The sequence below is a fragment of the Octopus bimaculoides genome, chromosome 1, assembly GCF_046866305.1.
Source record: "Octopus bimaculoides isolate indiv1 chromosome 1, ASM4686630v1, whole genome shotgun sequence".
NCBI lineage: Eukaryota > Metazoa > Mollusca > Cephalopoda > Octopoda > Octopodidae > Octopus > Octopus bimaculoides.
Window position 1 is genome coordinate 129,816,033 of NC_142928.1, and position 12,108 is coordinate 129,828,140.

General features: G+C 36.3%; 1 protein-coding gene across 3 annotated transcripts in view; it reads right to left on the reverse strand.

Moving 5' to 3' along the window:
• LOC106870831 (N-terminal EF-hand calcium-binding protein 1) overlaps positions 1-12,108 on the reverse strand; it is a 125,627-nt gene that overhangs the window by 64,796 nt on the left and 48,723 nt on the right. For all 3 annotated transcript variants that reach the window (XM_014917055.3, XM_052970315.2, XM_089358088.1), the window contains exon 2: positions 10,369-10,393. In XM_014917055.3, the coding sequence (XP_014772541.1) occupies positions 10,369-10,393 (25 nt within the window). The remainder of the gene's footprint in view (positions 1-10,368; positions 10,394-12,108) is intronic.

Genomic DNA, 12,108 nt, shown 5'->3' on the forward strand with positions numbered 1-12,108 from the left:
TGCCTTTCTACTTAAGGCATAAGGTCTGAAATTTTGTGGGAGGGGATTGGGTGATTACATCAACCCCAGTATCTAATTGGCACTTATTCTATTGACCTCAAAAGGATGAAAAGCAAAGCGGAAATTGAACTTAGATGGATGAAATCATACTAAGCATTTTGCCTGGTGTGCTGATGTTTTTGCCAGCTTACCAATAATAATGATGATGATGATTTATTCAATTATTTATTATAATAATAATGAAATATTAATGAAATGCTAAAGATTTTGGTGTGTGACTTTTGGCCCATCCTCTCTCTCTCTCATATATATATATATATATATATGTATATATATATATATATATGTATATATATATATATATATATATATATATATATCCTCTACAGCAGTACACCTGTTTCTGCCCTCATTCATGATCACCCCCCCCCCCCCTCTGGCCAGGTAATATACCTCCTCTGTAGCAAGACACCCGTTTCTACCTCTCTGTCTCTGTCACAATCTAACCTTTCATGATCCGACACAAGATCACCTCCTTCAATACCCACTCCTCCTTAATGGGGACTGAACTGTATCATTCAATTTTTCAAATAAAGAGAAGTTATTGTAAATACCCACAAAAAGAAATGTTTTGAAAATTCTTTAACTAGGATACAATTGAAAGACTGTAGCAAGAACTTTGTCCTGAGTTTGCTATAGTTCAAAATTTGATCCCTTATGTTCAGTGATTATGGTTCTTTCATTAAGGTAAAAAATATCTTTTTGCCCTTATTTATATACATGGAGTGCAGTATTTAATAAGTTTCAGGCTACAAGGACACTTTCAACTGGAATTGTCATTCCAGTTGAGAGGTAGTGGTAATTTCATCTCTAAATCCAGATGAATATGTATGCTGGTTAAATCTGTTTTTAAACTGCTCCATATATCACTGCTAATGAAGGCATAAAATATTTGGTGAGCAATTCTGAAATTACAAGTTGGCTGTTGGATTGAGAATAAGTGAGGGCTGGGCTGACTTGTAATGTGTTTTCACTTGTAGTTTGAGATATATAAGGCAACAGCAGGGTGTTTTGTATTTTTTTGTTGAATTGTATGGAATTAGTGTGGCTGTAAAATACTTATGTAGTTTTAACAGAGATTTAGCTGTTAGTTTTTATACTCTAACTATAAATGGATTCAACCATGTAATATTTTCCTTTCTTCTTATAAACTATCTGCTTGAAAGAACATTTAAAAAGTGCAGCACTGTACAGGGTGGAACTGCACAATCGCAAATATGCCAATTGGAGGATGGGTCAGATATTCTATTTATTCCATCTATTAATTTTTTTATAATGCCTAGTGGATGATTGATGTCTTTCAGTATCTGTTTTTCTTCCTATCATTTAATCAAGAAGGAAAACAGTGTCCATTACTCTTTATAGAGGATCTGAGACTTGTTGAAGGAACAAAACAAATGTTTTCTCAAGTTGGAGACCTAGCCTGAATGTTTGCAAAAGAGGGGACTTCACTAAATGCATCCACAGTGCCAGGTGGTGATGTAAAACTGACAATGGACTAGTCTATCACCTAAGTCGACCTGGTAGGATTTGAATTCAGAATGCAAAAATCTGGAACAAACATTGCAAGACATCCAGCCTGTTGTTCTTACAGTTCTGCCAAATCACTATGCTGGGCTGGTACATTTTAATCAACTCTGAGAAGATGAAAGGCAAAGTTGACCTTGGCAGGATCTGAACTCAGTATGCTGAGTCTGAGTGAATACCATGACACTCCACCAATTCATCACCTGTGTGTATGTAATGTCCTTTTCTGGCTTTGTATAAGCGCAGCCCTTACCAGTAACAGGACCAAAGTAGTATATAGGAAATTAACAACTCTTTAATTAGTGGTGATTATCATATAATGCTTCTTAAACAGGCCTATTAAATCCTTTCTTAGCTTATCCATGCTGTGGTTATTCATGTTGTGAAAGCTAGTTAAACCATTAGCTCTACACAACCTGGGACTTAATATATGGGCCCTTCTATGTTTGCTTATATTGTCTAGGATGAAGAGGTAGACTAGTCTGGAAACCTCTGCTCCATTTCAATTCTCTAGTAAGATGAAGAATACGGGACTATCCTCCTTTTCTACTCAGAGGGAGTTGTTATACAACAGAAGCAGCTTCCTGACACTGATAATGATATCAATACCATCAATTGTAGTATACACTTTACCAAATTCCAGTATGTCAAATTGAGTAAATCTACAGTGCATTTTATCCTGCATGACCTCAAACTAATGAATTACTTCAGCACACAGTTCCATTGAGCTAATCTGGTGATGTTCCTAATTTTGAGATACGTCAAGTTTTACTGAACCTAATTAATTTTTGAAGGAGTTGTTTAGCTTTCATTTGGGGTTGAAAAATTTCATTCTTTAAATAGGGCACTTGTATAGCAAGGCATGCCATACTGTATTCTATGTTTAGTTATGTGATTAATGTCTTTACCTCAATATTTATTGTTTTATGTACTGAGGCTTATTTTCTTTTATGTTTTAGTGATGTTGTCTGAGAAAATTGTATGTTGCAATGTCTAGAGTACATACATTTTGATCTATCAGAAAATATATAAATATTAGGTGATTGTATGAAGTACATCAAAGAGTTGATGCAAGGGTTTTGGAAGGTGTTGGCATGAGGTCAGAATCTTGCCTGTTTATACAAGATTAGAGAAATGCTGCTCAGACTCCGCACAGTCCTTATTTTGGTTTAGGGTTTTGTGTTTTAAAGTCAAACTTTTCAGCCTGTATTATGATGACGCCTTTCTCAGAAAAAGGAGGCTTTACAATTTATATGCTTGATGACACCTTCATTTTATTTACTTATTTATTTATCTATTTTTGATGAGGCATAATGTGTAGAGCTTCATTGACAATAATCCTAACATTTATGGAACAGACAAAATGCTATTTTTCATCTCTGGTTTTTATTAGTGTTCAGCCAGACAAGAACTGGTATAAACTCAAAATTAAAGTTACAAACAAGAAAAAGACTACTAAATACTTTCTGTAATGTTTATTCATTTGTATAACATTTATGATTCATTCCCTAAAGCAAGATGGTGGCTGTGTGTGTGTGTGTGTATATATACATTACACATTTATACACTCACACAAACACACATATACATATATATATAACTTTCACTATCAATCTGTTGTCTACATTTTCTTGTAAGGTGGACTTGACAGCTCAGCAGTACAACAAATCACCATTTTAAATCCTATGTTATCTCAGTTAAGTAACTTTCACAGTCAGCTTGTACAACATTTTACCCAGCCTGAGTTTTTCATTTGTTTTGCCTCATATGTTCCTACTTGGAGAGGCAACTCTGCTGTATACATTAACTGATACTTTTAATGCGTAACTGCTCTCATCTCATTTCTCTCCTGTCTATATAGATCTTCCACATTCAATGTAAATTTCTCAGTCATACAATATCACATTTTCTTGAATTCATCTAACGTCTCCCTAAATGCTTTCCTCTAGTTACTACACTAATCTCAGAATCAGATCCAACACTAATAATATCATCTAGATAATATGTATAGTGTATTACATGTAGACTCAGGCACAGCTGTATGACTGAAAAGCTTGTTTCCCAACCATGTGGATTGGAATTCAGTCCTACTGCATGCAACCTTGGGAAGATGTCTTCTATAACAGCCCCAGGCTGACAAAAGCCTTGAGAATAAATTTAGTAAACAAAAATTGAAAAGGTGTGTGTGTGTGTGTGTGCATGCGCTTCCTGGTTGTAACATCATGTGATAGTTGTAAAGAAGTGTCCCCGTCACGCAAGCAGTGTCAGTTGTTTCCAATATTCTATAAAAACATGTCCAATCATGGAGAAATATTACCTTGCTTGAAAACAAGAGAGGGTTGGCAACAGGAAGGGTATCCAGCTGCAGAAAATCTGCCTCAACGAATTCTGCTTGACCCATGCAAGTATGGAACAGTGGATGTTAAAAGACAATGATGATAAAGATGATGATTTAGTGAATTATCTAAGCACTATGAAGCTGATTTCATGGGTGCTTCTACTGCTAATGTATGTCTGTTCATCTGTTAATGGTGAGATTTTTCAGTTAAAAATGAAATGCCAGTTATTCTGCTGCACTTTTCATTGCTTGCTTTCACACAAAGTGAATGAGGAAAGGATGTAATGGATGGACAAAGAGTTGTGGTTGTGTGATAAGAAATTTGCTTCCCAACCACATGGCTTCAGGTTCAGTCCCTCTGTTTGACACTTTTGGCAAATGACTTCTACAACAGCCTCAAGTCAATCAAAGCCTTGTGAGGTGATTTGGTAAACTGAAACTGAAAGAAACTCATTGTATATGTGTATGTGCTATTTCTTTACTACCCACAAGGGGCTACACACAGAGGGGACAAACAAGGACAGACAAACGGATTAAGTTGATTATACCGACCCCAGTGTGTAACTGGTACTTATTTAATCGACCCCGAAAGGATGAAAGGCAAAGTCGACCTCGGCGGAATTTGAACTCAGAACGTAGCGGCAGACGAAATACCACTAAGCATTTCGCCCGGCGTGCTAACGTTTCTGCTAGCTCGCCACTACATATGTGTATGTGCATGTGTGTGTGTGTGTTACTGTCTCCTTGCCTCGACATTGTGTCACAGTTGCAAATAAGTGTCATCATCATGCAAGCAGTGTCCGTCATTTACAATCTTCTGTGAAAATATGTTTGGTCATGGGGAAATATTACCTTACTTAAAACAAGTGAGGCAGTAATAAGGAGGGCATCCAGCTGTAGAAAATCTTCCTCAACAAATTCCATCCAACACCATAGACAAGTGGAGATGATGATGATGATGAATATTGGTGACTGTTTTTTTTTTTATAAGTAGCACATATGTAAGAAACAAATTGACATGTTGTCATTAGTATCAACAGATTAAATTAAACTTCATTCAAATCATATTTCTCAAATAATTTGGTTTCTTTTCATTGCAAAATTTCATATTTCTGTGAGAGAGATACACACACACACACACAGACTCACATATATATACTGAGTCAGACAGCCATGTAACCACACAGACAGATAGACATGCTAAATAGAGAAACTAAGAAAGTGACAGACAAATAGATGAAAATACCAATTTTTACATTTTTTATTGTTTATTTTTTTATATATACCTTCTTTAAGAAGGTGTAGGAATGGATCATGTGGATTTATCCTTTTAAGAACAGAGCTTACAAAAGAAGTAGGAGAAAGTGCTGCTGCTGTTACTACTGCAGATGATGATGATGATGCATATATAACAAGGTCACTGTGTTGCAATGTAAAGTACAGAAAATATTGATTGGTGGGGAAATAAGATATGGAATTTATAATAACACTATCCTTCACCACAAGTAAAGATGATCTCTGTAGAACTGTCAATCCCATAAACCTGAGAAGGATGAGGAAGTTAGAGAGACTTGAAATAATATGTGAAGTAAATGAAGGATGGCAAGGTGATGATGACGACAGGTTTTGAAATGTGATAGAGAACAGATAAAGCACACTGGATAAAGTTGTTAGAGCTATCATAGCAGGGGTTAGAGGTAGGTTAGAGAAAATTTGGAATGGTAAAACTTAACACTGTAAGAGAGAACTAGAAGCAACGACAGACTACTTAAGGAGGTCTCTATGTGGTTGCATGATTTGCTAGAAATAACAACCAAATCTCACTCAAAATCACACTCCATAATCTTAAAAAAGGAAGGACACATTGGAAAATGTTATTCTAGATACACTGTCTGGTGCCTTTTGCAGAGTTTATTCTGTTGTAAGTATTTGGACTAAGGCTCTGGTCTGAAGATGACTCAATATCTTAATGCACTGCTTCCTAGAGCAAGAGTCCATGAGCCAAGGGTTTTTTTTTCTTCTATTACCTTGAAAGCCCTGCAAAGTTCAGGTGTATTGCAATTCCTCCCCTCTCAAAACCATAAAATTAATAAAAACTAAAAAAAAAACACAGATGGTCATAGCAGGAACCTCTTCGATTATAGATCTGTTCCATATAAAAGTTGACCTGGAGCTAAAGAACAACTAGAGCTTACAGGTAGTTACTTGACCTGCTAGAAATAGCAGCAAAATCTCCCTCCAAACGAAATTTAGTCTTAAAGATGGTAGAACACATTGAACAATATAATTCTATAAAGCAAATGTATGAAAGAGTATACTCTATTACAGGGTTACATTATCCAAAACATACTGTTTCATGTATCAATAATTGATTTATATAGGTGTAGGCGCAGCTGTGTGATAAGGAGCTTGCTTCCCAACCACATGGTTCCACATTCAGCCCCACTGCATGGCACTTTGGGCTAGTGTCCTCCACTAAAGCCTTGTGAGCGGATTTGGTAGACGGAAACTGAAAGAAACCCGTATGACGCATGTGTACGAACAGCCATGCTACATGGCAGTGAAACATGGGCTGTGACTGCTGAGGACATGCGTAAGCTCGCAAGGAATGAAGCCAGTATGCTCCGCTGGATGTGTAATGTAAATGTGCATACCCGTCAGAGTGTAAGTATCTTGAGAGAAAAGCTGAACATAAGAAGCGTCAGTAGTGGTGTGCAAGAGAGACGATTGCGCTGGTTTGGACATGTGGTGAGAATGAATGAGGATAGCTGCGTGAAAAAGTGCCACTCCCAAACAGTTGAGGGAACCCGTGGAAGAGGTAGGCCCAGGAAGACCTGGGCTGAGGTGGTGAGGCAAGACCTTCGAACATTGGGCCTCACCGAGGCGATGACTACTGACCGAGACCTTTGGAAATGTGTTGTGCGTGAGAAGACCCGGCAAGCCAAGTGAGATCGTTGCCAGTGCCCCTGGACTGGCTCTTGTGCGGGTGGCACATAAGATGTACCATCCTGAGCGTGACCGTTGCCAGTACCGCCTGACTGGCCTTGTAGGGTTTTCGAGTGAGATCGTTGCCAGTGCCCCTGGACTGGCTCTTGTGCGGGTGGCACATAAAAGACACCATTTCGAGCGTGGCCGTTTTCGTGCGGGTGACACGTAAAAGCACCCACTACACTCTCTGAGTGGTTGGCGTTAGGAAGGGCATCCAGCTGTAGAAACTCTGCCAAATTAGATTGGAGCCTGGTGTAGCCATCCGGTTGCACCAGTCCCCAGTCAAATCGTCCAACCCATGCTAGCATGGAAAGCGGACGTTAAACGATGATGATGATGATGATGATATACATACATATACATGTGTTTGTGTGTGTGTGTGTGTGTGTGTGTGTGTGTGTGTGTGTTTGTCCCGCCACCATCACTTGACAGCCAATGTTGGTGTGTCCCCATAACTTAGCAATTCGGAAAAAGTGACCGATGGAATAAGTACTAGGCTTACAAAGAGTAAGTCCTGGGGTCAATTTCTTCGATTAATGGTGGTGCTCCAGCATAGCCGCAGTCAAATGACTGAAACAAGCAAAAGAATAAAAGAATAGTTTTATGTCTGAAATCAGAGTGGTAACAGCTTAAAAAAGATTTGATTATAAGTCCATTCGATCAGAGATGGCCTTCGGCTAAAAAGCAACAGTTAAAGTTGGGGTTTGACAGAGATTGGGATGAATCATCATCATCATTTAACTTTCCATGCTGGCATGCGTTGAATGGCTTGACATGGAGCTGGCTAGCAGGGGGCTGTCCAGACTCCAACTGTCTGTTGTGGCATGGTTTCTATGACTGGATGCCTTTCCTAATGCCAACCACTTAACAGAGTGTGTTGGGTGTGCTTTATAAGTGGTACTGGCACCTGAAAGGACAAGTTTGTATGTGTGGAATACAGCGATTTTACTTAGCTTGACACGTCTTATCAAGAACAACAAATCACCACATCTCCCAGTCCCTTGTCATTTCTTCAGTGAGGCCCAGCGTCCAAAGATCCTTTCTCACAAACTTCATCCCATGTCTTCTTAGGTCTATCCTTTCCTCAGGTACCCTCCACAATTAGAGCCCAGCACTTCTGTACATAGCTGTCCTCATCCATATGCATCAGATGACCAAACCAGTGCAGTCTTCTCTCTTACACACAACATTTGATGCTTCTTATACCCAGTTTTTCTCTTAAATCATTTACACTCTGTCATGCATGCAAATCTGGAACTTTATATTAGGCTAGGTTAGAAAATCTCAGGAAAAATTATGTATCATGTTACTGAAATACTATATATTATGTTCAGTTAAAGATTTCTTTTACTTAGCCTCTAAACAGTGGGAGCAAGAGTGCCAAACAGGCAAGGGTAATTTTTATACTTCTTTTCATCTTAAATAATTACAAAAACTATTATAATAATTAGGCTCTCACACAATAAAATTTACAATTTCATAATAACAATGTCATAGAATATTCACTTTCTTTTGATGATGGCCTTTTCTGTGTAAAATGTTTGAAACATCATGGTGGATTTGTAAAAGGAAAGAATTATCTTTCTTAATGGCATCAATGAAATGCGTGAAGAGAAATGGTTAGTCAAGAATTAAAACTAATCTTAATAGGGTCAGCTTAATAATACTGAACTTAATTCCTTAGAATTCACCACTAGTAGGATATATTACAAAGATGCAGCATATCCTTATCAGTGACGAGGTTGCAGTTCATGCAACAAAAACTTTGACACCATATAACAATAACTAAATGTTTAAGTGAAGGTAAGTCTTTGTGGGCTTTTGAATGGCTAACATGTCTCTTCCGTGTTACAATCAGTTTACAGAGTGTATGTTATTCAGTTGAGATTAAAGATGGATGGCTCTGGCAGTTTGAAAGTAGATTACAGTATCTGGTTCACTTCCTCTTTTTTTTTTCATCTTCCCTTGAAAGCTCTGCAAAGATCCAGAATATTACTATTCCTCCCCTCTCAAAACCATAAAGTTAATAAAAAAATTTTATAATAAAACAGATGGTCATAGCTGTTCAATATAAGTGTCGGCCTACAGTTATATGCAAAATAAACAGCAGTCAAGTTTATTATTAATTAATAAAATAATCAAGAATCTCTCTGTTAGTTGAATCATTATTTTAATCCATTAAAGTAGGGTACAGAAAATCATTTATTTTAGATAAGAAAACCAATTTTTGAAAAGAGAGTGAAAAGAGATTGAATCAGCTTTTATATATTACTGGTACATAATGATAAATAAAAAAAAAAAAAAAAAAGATAACATCCTCCTGAATCATATTGATTCATAGGGCTGGTTTCCTGGTTACTGTGGCATATATATTTCCAACCTAGGAATATGGACTGGACACAAGTCCATCGCAAGATTACTCATTTTTGCTAGTTGAGTGGACTGGAGCAACATCAAATGAAGTGTTTTGCTCAAGAACACAATACATCACACAGTCCAGGAATCAGAACCACAGTCTTACGATCATGACTCAAACCACTGAGCCTCCACAGTATATATTGTATCATCCCTAAATAAACAACATTGATCTTACAAATTTGAACTTACACTTTTAAGGTACCAAATTAAATAGTAATGCATCCACTCTATCTTTGAAGTGTGCTTTTTTTTATTTCTAGTGTCATAGACACCTATATATTGATTTCTAATTTCATCATAAATTTTAAAGAGGAATATAATGGAACTAATCCAAGTACATCATTGTTATTTATTCTGTCAACCTCATAAACATGGAAGATGATAGGCAAAGCAATCCCCAGTAAAATTTGAATGTTGGAACTTTAAGTAGCATAACTAAAAATGTTGCATGGGCTTTAAATCAGATCTCATTGTTTCTGTCATTCTGCCAACCTCAGATAACTTGATATTGATTTTAAATTTTAGCACAAGGCCAGCAGTTTCGGGGTAGAGGGGTAAGTCGATTACATCAACCACAGTTATTTTATCAACCCCAAAAGATATGAAAAGCAAAGTTGACCTCAGTGGAATTCAAACTGAGAATGTAAAGACTGACAAAATGCTGCTAAGCATTTTGCCCAGCATGCTAACGAATCTGCCAGCTTTCTGCCCTAACCTTAGACAACTGTAAAATTCATTTTACTGTAAAGATAAAAATAAAACAAAAAATGATTTTAATCCTTCAGTGGCCTTTTGTTATGTCCAGAATAGATAGACTTAATTGGAGACTTGAAGCCTACAAAAATATTTAAGGTTAAAAGCAGATGAATTTAACTAAAATAGTTTCTATTGTTGATATGAGGTAACTCATCTGAAATGTCATTCACTATTATTATTAATAATATATTTTCATTATTTATCAATTTTCTAAGAATCATGAAAATGTATCCATCAATTTAAAATATTTCATTCATTAAGTACGCAAAAAAAAAACTTACCATTTCTATCTGCTCGACGAAATACCTGAAACATAAAAACAAACCAGTGATCAATTATAATCTCTATTTAGTTTATAATTTTTATATTAATCAGTCAGTGATCAATCATATTTGCCATACAATTTTTAATTTTTATGTCAGTAGTAAGTCAGTGATCAATTATAATTTTCATGGCTTTCAAACATTATATATATGAAATCTCATTCAAACTTTCATTGAAGACAAACTGTTGAACAGATGCCTCAAAATAGAACTCAAAGCATACAGCAAGCAAGTTTTTCCATTAGTCATTCTACCTTTTAATTTAAATATCAACTCATTTTTCAAATAGATTCTTATTTTCAGTGTGGACATTGAACATATATAAAATCTTGAGATTTATATCAAATCAATGAGAGAGAAAGAGAGAAGAAAGAGAAAGATTTAGCATGAGTTAATAACAAAAGTCTCATGGTAAATTATTCAATGTGATATCAACAACCAATCAGTGAACTATTGAGTGTATTTGCAGATGCTACCCTGAGATAGTTTCCCCACAGCCATATTTCTGATATAATTAGTATTACTACATGCTCTATATTTTTTATATATTCCTTACCTTATCAACTGAATAAAATGATTCACTGAAGAAGCCTAATAAGACATGTCCATTACTCTCACTATTTGGTTTAAAGACCAAACCAACTCCCACACTGCATTTTAAATACTTGCCAAAAATTTCAGTTGGTCTTATTCAAATTGTTTCCCATGTCCATTTTTATATATTTTCAGCTCCTAAAGAGAATTTTTACCTAATAATTGCATGAATAATTGCAGTTACTTGAATGTCTAGTTTTCAACTCACTATATTAAGTGTGTGAGGTCCTATTGTATACCAATACAATAGCTATATCTTCCCATAAACAAGCCCAAACCATAAAATTTTTTAAAAACTTATTGAGAACCTGTTATATAGGATAGTTTAAACTGCAATTTATATTACTGCAGTAAGTTCAAAAAAGTTCAAATTATATGAGAAGCATTGATATGTATACTGAGATAATCACTTTTACTCTATATATTTCAGTTAACTCAAAAAGAAAAATATAATTTTATATTTTAGTGGTTGAAGCAGACGAAAATAGATGTAACACGGCAGAATCATAATTTATATCAGACTCCATTCAAACATTAGTCATACAAATATACAAATTGGTTAGAATTTCACTAACACTATGTTTGCTGTCATCATTATCATCATTTAATGTCCGTTGTCCATGCTAGCATGGGTTAGACAGTTTGGCATGGTTTTCTATGGCTGGATGTCCTTCCTAACACCAACCACTCTGAGTGTGTAATGGGTGCTTTTATGTACCACTGGCACAAGTACCATTTGCATGACACCGGGTGCTTTTACATGCCACCGGCAAAGATGGCAATTTGCATGACACCGGTATCTGCCACAACTGCGATTTTGCTCAGCTTGATGGGTCTTCTCAAGCACAACATAATGCCAAAGGTCTCAGTCATTGCCTCCGTGAGGCCCAACACATGAAAGAAATTCAGCCACTTTGCCTCTATGAGGCCCAACACTCGAAAGGTATTCTTTACATGCCACCAGCACAGACGCACTTAGCTTGACGGGTCCTTTCAAACACAACACATAGCCAAAGGACTTGGTCAGTTCTTTACAATAAATTTTCTGTACACCCTCTCCATGGATATAGTAAAATCTGTAGTAGGCATGATTATGCTTCAAGT